Consider the following 18134-nt stretch of genomic DNA (forward strand, 5'->3'; position numbering starts at 1 on the left):
CTCCTACAAGTGTCCTGAGGTGTGGTCTAGGTGTGTTCAAATCTAGCTTAGTCATTCATCTGTCACCTTGTCATTAGCATGGCGTCTGTATTTAATTGGGCTTCCTTCCTTTCTTCATCAGAAATCAATTTTCAAACACTGTGAAAGCTGCAGCCCATTATTAAAAGTTAGTTCTAGGTGAGATTCTTGACTCTACTAGAAACATTGAAAATAATATATTAAGTACTCTTTCACATGAGTATTACACCTGAAGAATAAAAAGAATAAATTATATGACAGTTCAGTATACAACTGCAAAGTCTTCTATTTCTCAGACTTTACTTTATACACAACCTGTTTAAGAGGTGTTTTTTTTTTCTTCTCCAATCTACGAGTTGCTTGATAAGTGGTAATCATCAACGACTTTCACTGGTTGCATCTTTCCTCCCAGAAAATGTTACTGAGTTATTGTTGTGGTTAGTATTTTAATGGTGTTTAGAAACACCATTGAGATCAGCACTCAAATCTATTTTGTGTGTAGTAAAGGTTAATCCCTGCCCTGAAATGCTTGCTTCATTATGAAGATCATCACCAACAGCTCACGACTGGCAATGCTTCCCCTCTGCTTGTGCACACATTTGAAATGCTGTGACCAGTGCTGGGCTCCCTAGTACAAGAAGGACGTGGACATACTGGAGTGATTCCAGTAATGGTCAAGAAAGGTGATCTGACATATGAGGAGAGTCTGAGAGTTCTGGAACTGTTTAGCTCAGAGAAGAAAAGGCCTGGGGGGATCTCACCTAATAAATACCTGATTGGTGATGGGAGGAGTATAGAAAGAGCCAGCCTCTTCTCCGTGGCATCCAGTGACAGGACAAGCTTCAATGAGCATAGATTAAGATAGGTTTTCTCACACATTTAAATAGATTTTTTTCTATCTTATTGTCAGTGTACTCAAACACTGAAACATTATGCCCAGAGAGATTGTGGAGCCTCCGTCGTTGGAGACAATCAAAACCCTACTGGACACAGTCCTGAGCAAACTGCTGTACCTCCCTGCAAGCATCAATCCCCCTGCCTTGAGCAATGGGTTGTACTACATGATCTCCAGAGGTTCCTCCTTCAACACTGCTGTCACTGTGCTCCAACTGGCTTGCCACAGCAGTCACAGATTACTGTAGTGAGTAGGGCTGAGCTCAGGATACCAGGCTGTCTGATCTGACCCAGCTGAACTTGGCACATGATCAGAGGGGCCTGCTCCCCACATGCCAGATCACAAGATAGTAAGCTGGTCTAAAGGCTTGTGCTATTCAACACCCACGTTCCCAGGCTTCCACCCCCTGTCCCTAGGCCATACTTGTAACTGGGATCACCTGCATACAATGGCATCCTGGCTGCATTCCTTTTCACCTGGGCACATGGCTGTGCAAGTGGCCCCGGAGCTGCTATAGCAGCTCACACTGCTAGCAGTTTCTCCATGTGGGAGTGGATAGTGAGGTACATTTATGGCTGCATTTGCTAATGTAGCAAAACAGTGTTTTAAGCCCTGCAACTATTAGAACCATCACTGAGATCATCTGGAGACAATCATGCCCAGGCATGGATATGCAGGAGACAAACAGGCTAGTTCACACACACACACACACACACACAAGAGATTGTTCTCTTGCCTTGCCTTAGTGGCAGAAATGCTATAGTCATTGGAAGTTGTGTTCACGATCTATCACTCTGATTACTATTTCTGGTGACTCTCTTGTTCATAGAAAAAAATAGATTTTGGCAATTGAGCTGTGTATGAGTGTTTGATATTAACAAGCAGCAGGTTCAGTTTGAAGAAAATTGGTTTGAATCTAACCAGGGCGATCAGATATTCATGAATAATAAAATGTCACATGAGACATATATTCAGCAAAGTTAGGTGTCCAGTAAAACTAGTTTCAACGTTGTTTGCTCTGCCTAATCTCTAAAATTATAATGTGTGAGTCACAGCCCTTAGATGATCTTAACCTTTACTAGAGGATACCCTGCTTTGTGTTCAGCAGCATAAACAACTGAGCAAGGACCTGTGCAGACCTGGCGAACACAACAGGAGACCCTTTTGACTGTACCGTAAGTCATGCATTTTTTTTGCTGTGGAATTACTGTCAACTGTTACAACTGTTTCTAAATAATCAGTTGATAAATTGTATTTTCTTATTCAAAATGCATTTTAAAGCTTTTTGCATTTTTTTATTACTTTATTTTTTAAATATAAAAGATATGTCCTCTGTAAGGGCATATTCATATAGCATAATCCTCTTTTGGAAAACATGTTGAAATGTTTGAGGGAGTTAAATGAAGTAAGGGCGTGATAAATAACAAATATGGTGCATGAAATGAAGCAGAAGTGGGGATTTAAGTATTACTTTCTAAAGATTCTAGAGATCTCAGGAAAAAAATTGGATAAAGTGAAAGGCTAAAAGAATTAGAATAAGAGTGACAGTGGAGCAGGTCACAAACAAATCAGTGTACAGTTTTAACCATGTAGATATAAAAACAAACTTTCTGAAGGTGGTTCGGCAAGGGGTTCAGGTTGGAACAGATGCTCTTCCTAGCAATAGTAGTATTGTTATAACCATGATATTCAAAGAGTTTCAATATATAAGAGCAGAGATCCGTATTCTGAATTCACTGAATTTTGGGGAACCAAGACATAGGAAAGTAGAGAATGCAAATGCAGAGTCATGGTGGGAGCTGGTAAAGATTCAACAAGTCAATATGATTTTACAAGGCATGAGAGTCTAAATATCATTTCACATTGCAAATCAGACAGGTGTCTGATTTGGAAACCTAGCTTAGGTTTTCCATTTCAAAATCCTTTTATTTTACTGTAGGGAGTATTTTATTTTATTAAAGACTATGTAGGTAAAGCAATATACTACAGGAGGATGTTCTGGATTTCTAGGTATGTTCCACATATTTACTTTCTTCTGTCTGTTGACAAAAGTTGTTGAACTAATTATGGTACCATTAATACTAATTTCTAGACTTAAAGGTATTGCTACAGATGTGAATGGATTATTTTCTTGCTACTTTGGAAAAGGCTTTCCTGTTCTGTGGGTATCTTTTAGTATTGTTCCTCTAGATTTCACTCATTCATCTTCACATTGTGCCATTGCAGCCTTCTATCCTAAAATCACCTCTCACTGGATTTGTGATGATAAAAGCATGATTGGTCAAGTGTTTCCTGTGTTTATTTTGTTTGTTTTGTTTCATTGATTATTTTCAATCACAAACCTGAAACTTTGCATGCAGCAGGCACACTTGATTCCATTTGTTTTTCTGCATACTTAACTCATTTTCCCTTTTTTAATAAACAATATTGTCTTTCAATGGTCTTGATGATTTACTAATTGCTCAAAGCAGATTTCTCTCTTTCATTAGTTACATGGAAGTTTATTTGGGTGCTTGTTTTTAAATAGTGCTTATTTGTTCAAGCTTTATGGAATTACTGTAAATTTTCATCACTTCCTCATTAAGAAGTGCGTTTACTTTCTCTCTGGTGCCTGCCTATATGTTTACCCATAGCCTACCTAAAAATGTGTGTAATATTTTGATTGTAACAATGGAGGAATACTGTGTGTTTCTTTCACTCTATTTATTTATTTATTTATTTATTTATTTTCATCTTGCTAAATTTAACTGACTAGGCTTGAATGGCTCCCTTACCCTCTGTTCTATAGACCTGTACTTTTGACTTACAGTTTTTTTTTATCACTTAAAACCACATTAAAAACAGAACTCTGGGGAGAGAAAAAGAAAAAAAAAAAAAAAAAAAACAGTTTCAAAGAAAATGTAGCCTAACCGTAATGAGGGTGCTTTTCATATTACTTCACTTTTCTTTGATTTTAATTTTTATTCTTTCATAATTTGTTCAGTAGATTGAGTAATATTCAAAAGCCTGCTTCCTTGAAATGGAAAGCTGGTATCTCTGAACTCAAATGGCTTGGAATCACTGGTACTAAGCCAACTCTGTACAGTGAAGGGGCTGACTTATTGGAAAACATGAGGTAAAAAGATCTGTAAGCCAAGTGTTATTTTTCTTTTCTTCTTTTACAGATTTATACAAACATGAAGCTGTTGTTTTTCCTGTGCCTTTTAATTGTTGGGATTCATTCCAACAGTTATCTCTATGAGCCTAATCGCCAAGGTGTAAGAAACCAAAATCAAAGAGGCCAAGAAAATCAATATATGCTGCAGCAGACTGTAGGGAACAGCGTTTGTCAGTTTGCATGCTGTTTCTACAAGGAGATTTCTTCTCGTGAAAACAGTGGGAATATTTTCTTTTCTCCCTTGAGCATCTCTACTGCCTTTGCAATGCTGACTCTCGGTGCCAGATCTGACACTCTGACACAGATTCTTAGGGTCCTTAGTTTTAACCCACGTGAAATTTCTGAAAACCAAATACATGAAGGTTATCGTCAACTCATGCAAATGGTAAACAGAAAGAATGAGGCATTACAGCTGAATATGGGAAATGTCCTGTTTGTGCTTGACCAGTTGAAACCACAAGATAAATTTTTAAATAATCTCAGAAACTTCTATGAAGGAGAAGCTTATCCTATGAACTTCAAGAGGGCTAATCAAGCCCAGATGAAGATCAATGAATATGTAGCAGGAAGAACCAATGGGAAAATCAGGGACCTCATAAATAACCTTGATCCACTTACTGAAATTCTCCTCATTAGTTATATTTATTTTAACGGTAAGATATACATATCTTATTCTCTTACTTCATGTATTATTTCCTCAGGTCAGTCTTGGACTTCATCACCTTTTTTTGCAATATGTTTTCTCACAGGGAATCATATCTTGTTTTCCTTTTGGTCCTCATTCACGCTTAATTATAAACAAAGCTACTGGAAATTATTTTCTGCTTAATGCTGATGATAATTTTTAGCAAAATTTAAGGCATATTTTCCTTATATATTTTAATGTATACATTTCTTTCCCGATAAAAAGTGAAATGTACTTTCAGGAAGGCATTTCTATGCAGTAAGGTATGTAGTCCTTTACAATCTAGTAAGATTTATTCTTCTAGTAAGGCATTTTTCTTCTCCACTTTGGGTTTTTGGTTTAACAACTTCGGAGATAAATTCAAAGAACACTGTTAAAGTAAAACAAGATGTTACCTAAAAGCAAAGCCTTGCACTTACTCAATATTTCTGCAGTTACTAAGTATAGTTATGTATCCAAAGCTAAATGTGTAAAAATAGTTTTAGTTTCACACTGATGTTCTGTTTTCACTATGCCTTCAATAGTAGTGTGGATGTAGTGCTGATGTGTCTAAAGGCATAGGTCTTCAACCTATCTTTTTTTTTTTTTGATTTACAGATCCTAATATTTTCCAGTGAAGAAATGGATTCCCCCCTCCCCCCCAGTATCAAATACAAGCTTTCTGATAATAAGCTTGTTTTTCTTAATTAACTTATGCAGTCTGCTTAGATACAGTCTACAGATCTTCCCAGAGCTTTTCAGTCTGCTGCTCTAATGAGAAGAAGAGAAGCAAGGTTGTAAGGCTTAATCAGTTATCTAATAACAGATACTGTGTCTTCTTTTTAGGAGCACATCTGAAATGATTATATCTCAACGCGTGCAGTATGAGGAACAAAGGAAATGAACTGGAAGCTTTGGTCCTCTCCTAGAGCTGTGATATCATTGGTGTTAGTGAGACTTGCTGGGACGAGTCCCACAGTTGGAGTGCTGGGATGGAGTGCTGTTCAGGAGGGATAGGCAGGGTAGGCGAGAAGGAGGCGTTGCGCTGTACGCAAGAAAGAGATCAGAGTGTATAGCCCTTGTAGTTAGGGATAATCATAGAATCATTAAGTTTGGAAAAAAACCTTCAAGATGAACTACTCTTTCTGAGAAGAAATTTTTCATAATTTCCAACCTGAAATTAGGTTGGAATAATGTGGTAGAGAGCTTCTGGGTGAGGTTTTATAGGGATGGATAGCAAAGCAGATGTCTTTTTGGGTGTCTACTATCAACCACCCACCCAGGATAATAGCACTGATATCATATTCGCTGATTCTGTAGGCCTTGGGGGAGATGTGATGGTATGTGGCTGTCTTGACCACGGTGATCATGAAATAGTTGAGTTCAAAATTTTTGGTGTCATGGGAAAAAAAGGTCAGCAGATTTGCCATCCTGGACTTGAAGCGAGTAGACTTTAGGCTTCATAACCGGTGGTCTTTCCGTTTGTGGTCACCAAAATTGCAAGGGACATGTTCTATCAGCTGAATGTTCATAAGTTTGTGGGGCCTAATGTGCACCCCAGTGTACTGAAAGAGCACTGAAGAAGTTAGTGGATGTTATAGCTGGACCCCTCTCAACAATTTACCAAAGGTCTTGGGAGTTTGGAGAGGTCTCTGCTGACTGGCCACTATACCATTCTACAAGATGGGCATGAGAGAAGCCCCAGGAAATGATAGACATCAGTGCCTGGAAAAGTCATGGAGAGGATTGTCCTGAGTGTTATTGAAAGTCATTTAAAGAACAAAGCTGTTAGCAGGCGTAGTCACCATGGTTCATGAAGGGAAAATCCTGCCTTAGTAGTTTGATAAGGTCACCCACTTAGCAGATGAAGGGAAGGCAGTGGATGTAATCTTCCTGTATTTCAGTAGGGTCTTTGATACTGTCCCTCACAGTATCCTTCTGAAGGTATTGTCCAACTGTGAGATAAACAGGTTCATGCTACACTGGGTGATGAACTGGTTCAATGGTGGAGCTCAAAGTGTTGTAATGAATGGGGCTAGCAGATGGTCACTATTCTGCCATATTTAGCACTGGTCTTGCCTCTTCTTGAATATTGTGTGCAGTTCTGAGCTCCGCAATATAAAAAGGATGCTAAGGTACTTGAATGCATCCAAAGGAAGACAAAAAAGCTGGTAGAAGGGACGGAAAACAGGTTGTATGGGGAGAGGTTGAGGACACTTGAGATGTTTGATCTGGAGAAGAGGAGGCTCGGAGGTGATCTCATTGCTCTTTACAACTTCCTGAGAAGAGGAAGGGCTGATCTCTTCATCTTAGTTACCAACAACAGAATGTGAGGGAACTGCACAAAGTTGCACCTGGGTAGGTTCAGACTAGATATAAGGAAAAATTTCTGTACCATGAGGGTTGTCAAACACTGGAACAGGCTTCCTAGAAAGAGGGTTGATGTCCCATGCCCATAAGTGTTCAGGGGGCATTTGGACAATGCACTCAATAATATGCTTGAACTTTTGGTTAGCCCTGAAGTAGTCAGAAAATTGGACTTGACAATCTTTACAGGTCCTTTCCCACTGAACTATTCTAATTCTATTCTAGTTCTTTCAAACCTCTCTCTTACTCATTTTATCACATTCTGAAAACAAAGCAATTACACTCAGAAAAATAATATTATGCAATTTATCTGCTAAAAATATTGTTAAGCTTTTAAACTGAAATGGAGAAGGCATGCATTAGGAATTATATTCTTTTAAAACTATTAACTTAGGTGTTTCCATTTCTGTCCTCAGTATGACAATTTCCCCCAAAGTAACTCATAATCAGATTTTTATTTTTTTACTTTTCATCTGTGCTCCTGTTCCTTGCATTAATCTCTGAAGGTTTGGCCAGCATTAAATGAAGCTGTTTAGAATCCAGATGACTAGTGTTTCTTAATTCTCTTGAATAATTACTAGTTTGTCTGAAATAATGTTTTCAAGAGAGGTTTTTAAGTACCATATGTCACGTCTTTCAAAACTAGGGAAAAAAAAAAAAAAGACAATTTTTTCCTCTGAAAGATGTTTGCAGACAGAGCAATAGATTTAGTAAAACCTCAAATGTTCTAAGAGGGAAAATTTGATACACAATGGGGAAAAAAGCCAGAGAAACTTCATATTATCAATGTTCTTTTGGAGTCTTGTTCTCTCTATATACATTACAGCTTTCCTTGCTCAGTACTGGTGACTGTCCTCTCTGTTTTTTGTGATGTAACTTAGTTTAGAAGTCCTTCCCTAAGGACAGAAGTCTGGAAACGTTTTCCTGGTTCTCAGCCAGTGGACATGCTATTCTACCACAGTACACCGGTCCCTTATCATTCCCTAGTTGAGCTGATCACCACAAAGTATCATACAGTGAGGTTAATTTTTCCACTTGAACTCTGTAAAGCATTTGAGAAAGGTGCCATCCTAGAAGGTAACCTCATAAGAAAGAGGAGAGTGTAAGGAATGAGAGTTCCTATGAAAGAGGAGGAGAGGATTACTGAATATCATCTCTCTCAAACCTGTGTGTTAAATTCTAACATTCTACCCAGTTTTTAATCAAGCAAAGCTCTTTTTGAAATCAGTGGGTGTTTTCCCTAAGTTGAGCATTGTGTAAAGGTTGTTGGAGTGTTTCAGGACTTGTGTCATGCACATTTCTTTGATACTTTTTTTTTTTTTTTTCCTTAAACCTTATCAAGGCAGAAGTCCTGCCTGTTACATATTTGATGAAAGAAGTCTTCATTTTGGGGGGAAGTTTTCAGAGCAAGTCAGCCAATAACTTCAGAGCTGTGTTATTGTGGTCACTACTAATGAAGAAACATGAAAGCAGTAAATTGTCTTGTCTTAAGAGTAATGATGGTTGTCAATTTATATTTTTGTAGCCCAAGACATGCACTAATTAAATCTCATTTCACTTTTTCAAAGTAGGATATAAGTGCTGTTCATGTCTATTCCACAGATGGTAGAGACAGCACGTGATAAGTTCATTTATACTAAGCTGCCTAGTAATCATTGTTCAAACACAAATCAAAAATAATAGCATCTTGTTTTATGATTTTCTTAATGGCACTTGATTTAATATTGTGATTCTGCTTTTGCTCACTAAACTTGATCAAAGGTGACCTTTGTTATTCAAAGCAAAATTTACTACAGAGAAATGCCTCTTTCTTTAAAAATGAAACAAAAAGCAAGCAAACAAACAAACCAAACAAGCACCATAAAAAACCAAAAACCTTCTTCCTCCTTTTTTTATATCTAGCTCAGCCTCTGAAATGGATGAGGTGGGTATCTAGAATTCAGTTCAGAAATTTCTCCCCAATAATAATCCTTTAGAGTTTCAATGTAGACAGTTTGTTTCACTATGACTAAGTGAAGAGCATTTGGAAATTTAATGTTTTTAGTTTATTTATTTATTTATTTATTTTATTTTTTACCCCAGCAGTTTCATATGAATAGGTTCTTCATGATTTTAATGGCAATCAGGTAAAGTGCCATATGAAACCCTTCATTCTGGAAGTAACCTGAATCTCTTTATTTCTCTAGAGAATTTAACCCTCATTTCTCCCTTCACAAGTCCCTTTGGTGGGAACAAACAAAAGGGAGAATCTTTCTTCTTAGCTCCTGTTTAAAGGCTGCATCATATGAGGGCTTTATAGGCACCTTAAAACTGTTGTTTTGAAGGAAAAGTGCACACATCCCTTTATATATTAGAATATTTGGTGACAAATTTAAATTAAGTACATTCCACCCTGCTGAAAGAAATGAGGGGGTTTTGTACATCACAGTCTCCTTGCTATTGAACTATTATGAGTATTCAGTAAGACCAAGTGCTTGTTGCAAACTGGTTTATCTTTCAAGTGATCCAGGTGTAACAGTTTCTACCTCTATGAATGTGTCCTATGGTTTAATGTGCTCAAAATATCCTATAACTCTGTCTCTTATGTTTCAAGCTGAATGGGAAAAACCATTTGACCCAAAGTACACTAAAAAGGATAAATTCTTTGTGGATGGGAACAAGGCTGTTGAAGTCCCAATGATGTTTGGAATGGGCCTGTTCAAGCATGGCTATGATGAACAGCTGTCTTCCACAGTTGTGCAAATGGATTATAAAGGAGGTGCTTCAGCATTTTTTGTTCTGCCTGATCAAGGAAGAATGAGGAAGCTGGAGAGAAAATTGTCTTGTGAACGTATGGCAAGATGGAGGACATTAGTCTCAAAAAGGTAAAATTCTGCAGTTCTTGGGTCAGAGAGTAGGCAAGGAAGCCCATCAGTTGGGCTATGATACAGATCAGGATATTATTTTTAATTTTATTTTAATCTGTGGAAGAATTCCCACTGACCAAAGCTGAAATTTGGCTCTCTGCTGCTCCTGTGGTTTTAAATTTAGTACTGCATGAAGTGGAAACTTTCACTGCTATGGGACTTTTCTGATCCTGCATTTTATTTCCTATTTTCAACTATAGCCCCCAATTTTCTGTCTTAATACCTCTTCTACCTTTTTTTTTTCTCTCCTGTCATCTTCTTCTGTCTTCTGTTTACAACTACTACCATTTTCCTTCAGCTTTTTTATTGGCTTTTTCTTCCTTTCTCTCCGTACATTTTTTGGTAATCACACATTAAATGCTGAAATGGCACCTTCCATTTGCCCATTGTGGGGATAAAACTAAGTGATAAGTGTATAGAGCATCTGACTTTGCGGAGCCAATGTATTCATGCTCTCTGAAGACATAGGAAGGTGATATTGTATTAATACATATTTGTTTCAAGGTAACTTTGAGAGTAGAAGACAAAGTTCATATGCTTTAAATATATATATATATATATATATGTAAAATTTAGATTCCTGCTTCATTAGTTTCACATGTAGAAGTAGCCTTTGATAGGACAAAATATGTGTACAAGCGTAGGCAAAACTTTTACAAAATTAAGCCACTGTGTTCCTCAGATTTATGAATATGTCATGTAAGAGACCTTCACACATTCACATTTGAAAATGGTGTTTTAAATTATCAGTTTTCAAGTTGCAAATGACATCCTAATATGTCAAACTGTGTCATGCTCTTTACCCTGATTCACAGTCAAAACTTTTCAAAGAATTCTGAACTATTTTCCAGAGGGAGGAAAAAAAAAAAACAAAAAAAAAAAACACAGAAGAAGAATGTGTGATTCTCAGTGCAGCTTCACAGTTTTTAATTTCCTGGGAACAGCTATGTGGTTGGTCACTAAAATCACTATAGGACAAATCAGAAGCTGAATCAAGTTACTTATGATTCATTTCTGCCAAAGAAACACAATTTGCTTTTAAAACTAGCAAAAAATTTGCTAAATACAAATGAGAGTTTTTATGTTTCCTCTCCCAGTCCTTCCCCCCCCCCCCAACTGAAATAGATGAATAGGCGCACAACTTATATTATAAAAAAGGCAACTCTACCAAAGACCTTGAGCTTCTTTCACACAGGTCCCCATTTTTTATCATGATAGCTTTCACCCGCAGACTGAGACAGAATTCTCCTTTTTCCTGTAGTTTTCAAAGCAACTGATGGCATTTTTTCTATCCTTTGGAGTCTATGGGATGTCTCAATAAATGGGTTTGATGGTAGGATGTGGAATGATGTAACAGTTTGTGGCAAGTTATTTTTGTCCCTGTTTCTCTACCTGCAAACTGACGTTGACACAATTCGCAGAAGTATTGTGAGGAGCATTGTTCATTATTGTTGAGTTCCAAATGTGCCAAGGTATTGACACAGCTGAGTACAGACAGCTTAGATCTATTTAATGGTTGAACTGTGGAGAAAATATCCCTTTCTCTTCTGGAAAGTATATCCCGGTGCTTCCTGTCCAGTCACATTGTTGCTATATGCCTACAGCTTTCCCTTTCCTGCATGATGAAAGCAAGTGGGGGCTTTTAAATGAGTGTCTTTATGTAATAGATAGACAGATGATGCAATGATTGTTGCGTCCTCACTTGAGACAGCAATCAGTGCCATCACAAATTAAGCAGAAGAGATCAGCAAGCCGTTATCAATCCACTAGCACTCTAATTTTTGACTACCAGCCAGACTTTGCATTAGATTTATGGAGATGCTGTGCTGTGAAAGTATGAGCCCTTCACTTTCCACCTGCCCACTGGATGACTTGCTCTTTGGCAAATTTCATTAACTGCTCCACATTCTCCTTGCCCTGGAATCCTGGACAGTTTTCCTGGTTTCTGACCAGAAAACAGTACCTACAATCAACATTGTCATCACTGTCTTTAACTCAAGTGCTGCTTCTAGCTGTAGATGTTCCTTTTAACCCTAGAAAATAAATTGTTAGATCCTTACTGAAAGATCAAGGAAGAAATTAGTCAGAAATATGGGGTTCTTATTAATTTATTGAAAGCATCAAACTAGTCACTTTCCAAAATAAAATAAAATAGCATTGAGTAACTCAGAGAGCAGACTTGACACAGATAAATAATTATCTATTTAGTAGCTGGACTCTGTCAAAGTGCTTTTGTTTGTTATTTTGTCATCTGTACAATCACAGCCACATATTGTCCTCTGCTGTATCTTCTCTGTCCTTGATTTTATATGATAAACTTACAAGGCCAACGTTTCTTTCAAAAGTGATCAGTGAACTTGGATGTGCTGGATTTTCTGTGTCCAGCCTGGAACACCTGAAAGAATATCTTTTTCACAAGGTGAAACCTCTGCATCCTCCAGTAATGGGGCATGTTTAAGATCTTTCCAGCAGAATGCACAATGCATCACTAACTTTTGAAAATGTCAGATGAAGAATATTAAAGAGGTACATATGTACGGTTGTGTTGGCTCACTCTGCAGACTAGAGACCTTAGCCTCTCAACTAGTCTTGCAACATTGTTATAAACCTTTTCTTCTCCCCTAATTAATGGCACTCATGACCTCATGATGTTCAATATGGTCAAATGCCAGGCCCTGCACCTGGGTCAAGGCAATCCCAAACATGAATACAGGCTGGATGATAAGTGGATTGAGCAGCCCTGTGGAGAAGGACCTGGGGGTGTTGGTTGATGAGAAGCTTGACATGAGCCAGCAATGTGCACCTGCACAGAAAGCCAACCATATCATAGGCTGCATCAAAAGTAGCATGGCCAGCGTGTCAAGAGAGGTGATTCTCCCCCTCTACTCTGTGCTCATGTGCCCCACCTGGAGTGCGGCATTCAGCTCTGGGGCACCCAGCACAAGAAGGACATAGAAGTATTAGAATGAATCTAGAGGAGAGCCACAAAGATGATCAAGGGTCTGGAGCACCTCATCTATGAAGACAAGCTGAGGGAGTTGGGGTTGTTCAGCCCTGGAGAGAAGAGAGGGCTCCAGGGAGACCTTATGGAAGTGGCCTTCCAGTACCTAAAGGGGGCTACAGGAAAGCTGGGGGGTGGAGGGGGGTAAGCTTTTGTCAGGGCATGTAGTGGTAGGACAAGAGGGAATGGATTTAAACTAAAAGAGGGTAGATTTGGATTATATATTAAGAAGAAATTGTTTACTATAAGGGTGGAACATGTTGTCTAGAGAAGTTGTGGATGCCCCATACCTAGATGTTCATCATCAGGTTGGATTGGGCTTTGGGCAACTTGATCTGGTGGGAGGTGTCCTTGCCTATAGCAGGGGGGTTGGAACTAGGTAATCTTTAAGATCCCTTCCAACCCAAACCATTCTATGGTTCTATAATCTCCCACCTAGGCTAGAGAAAGCCTGCAAGCAAAATGAGTTGTGTCTCAGGACTCTGTTAAACTGAGATATCTGACCAAAAGCTTCATCATATTCTTGTGCTTCTTTTCTGGCAGCTCAGCAAATTTTTATCTTCCGAAATTCACTCTTTATGGGAGGTATAACCTAAAAAATATGCTATATAGAATGGGCATCATGGATGTATTCACTGATAAGGCTGATCTCTCTGGGATCACTGGACAGCCCCAGCACAGAATTTCCCAGGTAAGTCATACTGCTTTTTGTTTTATGGGCCCATGGTTACTGATGCTCACATCACTTTCTTTTTAAACACTCATGATGCAAAACTCACATAAGAAGGATTCACTTCACATGAAAAGGCAGAATTTGACATACGGAGTATTTCACCCGTGTTACTTGGGCTGTCATTCACATTGCAATGGAGCAGGTAACAAGTCCATAACTTTTTAATCCAGGAGTCATTTTTCTTCTGCTGGTACCGCCTTATAAAACAGACAAGACCAAGTTATCATCTCCCCACATCTTGGTGCCCTCATGCAGTGTGTTGTTACGGTTCTATGTCTACCTTCTTTTGCCTGTCTGTGGGTAAAAAGGGACTGTAGGATGTATCATTTCTTGTGTTTTATGGTAGGAAGGGGAGAGGAAAAACAATGCTTGCTTTTAAACATTTTGGGAGAAAGGAAAATGCAGTTCCTGAAAACAGTTGGCTTCAAGCCTTTGAGCAATGAGTTCCATTAGTGTCAGTCTCAGGCAAAAGCTACAGATAAGTTATACTTCAAGATACAGACAGTTTAAAGTTGACAATCAGTGCTAACAGGCAGTGCCAATTTCATTGTCTAATATGAGTAAAACAACAAATTGCAGGTGGAAGTCAATGAATTAGGATTTGTGAATGCCTTGATTTTGGAAACTAAAACTTAAACATTTCTCCATAAGTTTCAATTTGCAAAATCAAGACATTCCTCTTTAAGTTTCAATTTGCAAAATCAAGACATTCAGAGATCCTAATTCATTGTCTTCCATTTCCAGCCCCCTCTTTTATTCCCTTTTTTTTTTCAAAGGCATTAAGGAACATGGAAAAAAAATAATTTCAGGGTGCTATTCATTGTGTTATACTGCATGTTAATTCTTCAACTATACAAACTTGTCAAAGACAATTAAATGTGATTTTGCTCTCTTTTAAGTTTTATTCTAGCTCCAAGGATCTGCATTAGAGACAACAGGAAATGGGAAAAGAAACAAAGCAAAAGTTTTTGTGAGCAGAGAGATGTTCTTACCTCAGAGTTGAGCTTTTTCTCTCTAGAGCTAAGAAAACCATGCTTTCTAATAATAATTTCTTACTAACATCTTCACAGACTTTTAGCTCAAGTTCTTGTTTAGGTAACTAGTTTTGTACCCCATTGACTTGTAACATGTCTGTTTCTTCACAGGCTATACATCAGGCTGTGGTGAAGGTGGATGAGACTGGCACCGAAGCAGCAGCTGCCACAGGCATGGAAATTGTGCCTATGTCTGTTCCAGTTACTATTAAATTGAACAGGCCCTTCCTAATGGTCATAACTTTGGAGAACAATATACTTTTCATGGGAAAAATTGTGAACCCTCTGAAAAAAGATTAAGTTGATGTACATATTAGGTACGCAGTTATCAACACTGTTAAATCCAACGTTTCACCTGATGAGCATAGCATGGCTACAGAGGGCTCTCCACCTCTTAACTATGTTATTCACTGTTTTTTTGTAGATGAGACACTTCAACAATTTGTCATAGTTGCATGTTTGTTTGGGCCTTTTTTTTTTTTTTTTAAAGAAGGTTACATTCAGGCAAAACTGTCATTAGATCTGGAACAAAGTAGGCCTGTGTAATACCGACAGCATATATACATTTTCTAGCAGGGAAGATGAGGAGCATATGAGCATGTGGGTGGAGAGGATTGTGTAAGCCTGCTTCTTCCCTCATGGCTGCCTTCTCACCACTTTTTTTTTTTTTTTTTTTTCATTGACTGACAAATGGGTACAAGTTATTGCACTTTACTACTTGTCCCCATTTTCCTACCAACATGAAGTTCAAATTTAGAATAGATTTTAACATACATAGTGCTTACTACCTTGCATAATACCATTGTTCAGTGAGTCTGTTACCTCCTTGCCTTTCAGCTGTTCTGGCATCTAAGCTGCTGCAAAGGGGGTCACAGAGAAGATGTGTTTTTCCCTTGCAGATATATACTTGTCTATCCACTGTTTCTGTAAGAGTTCCCAATCCAAACTCATCCCAGAGCAGATGTGTCAGAATTGGGTCTAAGAAAAGAAGACATAGATCAAATCTCTACAGCTTCCTGGATCAGACCTTTGTAAATCTGATATACAGCTTAGAGCAGCCAGAGTATCTTCTGGCCTGTGCCTTCACCTAAACCAGCTACTAGAGGAAACATAAGCCATCTCCTTGTGGTGCCAGTGCCTGTAGCATTACCATCTGGCCCTGGGAGATTACCCATGGTAGTAAGCACCATTGCAGTATTGTTTGTAGGACTGAGCACCCTACCAGTAGCACCTTATACCCCATTGGTGACTTTTACCATGTCTTGATATAACCCCTTCTGTTCCCGGACTGTCCAGTAACACAACATTGGTATTCTATTTATCCTCTACTTCATAGTTAGTATAGCAGCAATATTATAGGATCTGTTTTCACTATTAGGATACACAATACCAAAAGCCACGTTCATAATGCACATGCTTATTTATTTTTTCTTAAGTTTACTTTCCTATCTATTTTTACTTCTTGTTTCAGAACATCTATCAGTATTTTATTTCTGTGCTCATGTTCAAGGTATATATCTGATTTCTGGTTGCAGGAGGGGTAAATTATTGACTAAAATGGGTTAGTCTGTTAATGGGTGTTAAGCATTAACAACAGTCTTTGTACAGTCTTGAAATACACAGTCAAATGTACTATGGTAGAAGAACAACAATGAATAAATATGACATTAAAAGTTTCTAATTTTGCTATTTTTTTTCTGTAATTCAGAGTTAAGAATTAAGAAGCACGGTTCCAGCATTTTTTTTCACCAGTATCAACAAACATTTATATATTGCTCATATGCCAGCATATATTGCTCAGCATGATAATGCCAGTAACAAACTTCAGAAAGCGCTCTCTCTTTGGCCTGAGCACTAAATCTCATTCAGCACATAGCAGGTTATTTCTGTTAGGAGGAGCAGTTACTGGGAAGGCTGGGCATTTCTTTGACACATCAGTGTTTATTTGAAACGCTATACACAACATATTGCTTCTACTTTATTTAATGTATAGATTCATATGTGTCCCTCGTCATCTCTGTTCTGGAAAGGTCTCACTTGACTCTGTCTGATTGTTATGTTACCAGTCTTGACATGTGTTTTTTGGTGCAGTTCTTCTTCCTTCAGCTACTTTATTCCATAAACAAAATGTTTGCTCCTAAATTCTATACTGAGTGATAGAGTGATATTCAGTCAGCCACCTAGATCATACTCTTTTTTTTTTTCTTTAATAGATTATGACAGAAAAATGAAAGAAATACGTAGAATCTACGAGCTTTTTGTAAAGGAACTTATTTTCAAATAATATCACAGGTATACAACAGAGAAGAAAAACTCATCTGTGTGACATTTAAATTGGGCAATAAGGAAGAATAAGCTCATTATCTCACAAATTAAAAGTTAGATATAATCAACTTGTTTTCATTTGTCTTTGACTACATCACTGCATCTACAGCAAACCTTAACAGAGGACATTTTTCTACAGGTTCTTGCAGACCTTTGTATTCTAATATAAAATATTCTAATTCAGAAATTTGTATTCTAATGTAAAATATTCTAATTTTGTACTCTAATCTCATAATATTTATATTCTAATATAGAATACAAAGAAGAGAAGGCTCTGGGGAGACCTCATTGCAGCCTTTCAGTTCCTAAACAAGGAAACTGCCTACAAGGAAGCAGAATAGGTACTCTTTGTTAGGGAGTGTAGTGATAAGACAAGAAGTAATGGTTTTAAACTGAAAAAGGATAGATTTAGATTGGATATTTGAAGAAATTCTTCACTACGAGGGTGGTGAGACACTAGAAGAGGTTGCCCATCCCTGGAAGTGTTCAGGACAGGTTGAATGGGGCTTTGAGCAGCCTGGTCTAGTGGAATGTGTCCCTGCCCATGGCAGGGGAGTTGGAACTAGATGGTCCTTAAGGTCCCTTCCAACCCAAACCATTCTGTGATTCTATATTTATCTACAGACACTGCAGACCAGGTCACAGTGTTATGACATAACCAGATCTTCCATCTTTCTTTCCTTAAAAATGTGTAGTAGGAATGGATGTACATCCAAAAAATCTGGCTTAAAAATGAATGGCAAAAAAAGGGGAAAAAAAAAAAAAAAAAAGGAAGAAAATTTTGGCATGTTCACATGACAAAGTAAATGAGAATTATGAAGAAAAACTTCAGAAAATGGAATACCAAATCATTAAATAGAAAGCTGCAGTAAGACAGGACAAAGACTACTTTGAGAAAAAAATAAACTGCATAAGTTTATTAGCTGCCATAGGAGCTAAATAATACATTCATTTTCAAAGACATCAGAAACCTGCCAGAGAGCCTGAGGGGTCAACTGATGTTCAAAGTGTAAAAGGAGTGCTCAAGGGGAGTA

General features: G+C 37.9%; 1 protein-coding gene across 1 annotated transcript; it reads left to right on the plus strand.

Annotated features, from left to right (window-relative positions):
• Nucleotides 1–1662: 1662 nt before the first annotated feature.
• Nucleotides 1663–16451, plus strand: LOC121071380 (serpin A3-4-like). The gene is made up of 5 exons (XM_040559617.1): nt 1663–2088; nt 4078–4723; nt 9695–9965; nt 13552–13699; nt 14887–16451. Exons 2-5 carry the CDS (start codon nt 4090–4092, stop codon nt 15073–15075), a joined length of 1242 nt encoding a protein of 413 aa, XP_040415551.1. The 5' UTR covers nt 1663–2088; nt 4078–4089; the 3' UTR covers nt 15076–16451.
• Nucleotides 16452–18134: the final 1683 nt, after the last annotated feature.

This window comes from Cygnus olor, chromosome 5 (genome assembly GCF_009769625.2).
Source record: "Cygnus olor isolate bCygOlo1 chromosome 5, bCygOlo1.pri.v2, whole genome shotgun sequence".
NCBI classification, from domain to species: domain Eukaryota; kingdom Metazoa; phylum Chordata; class Aves; order Anseriformes; family Anatidae; genus Cygnus; species Cygnus olor.

Coding starts and splice junctions, on each gene's coding strand:
- LOC121071380 (XM_040559617.1), top strand. CDS start 4,090: ATGAAGCTGTTGTTTTTCCTGTGCCTTTTAATTGTTGGGATTCATTCC. Junction 4,724..9,694: donor TAGTTATATTTATTTTAACG/GTAAGATATACA, acceptor TTATGTTTCAAG/CTGAATGGGAAAAACCATTT. Junction 9,966..13,551: donor AGGACATTAGTCTCAAAAAG/GTAAAATTCTGC, acceptor CTTTTCTGGCAG/CTCAGCAAATTTTTATCTTC.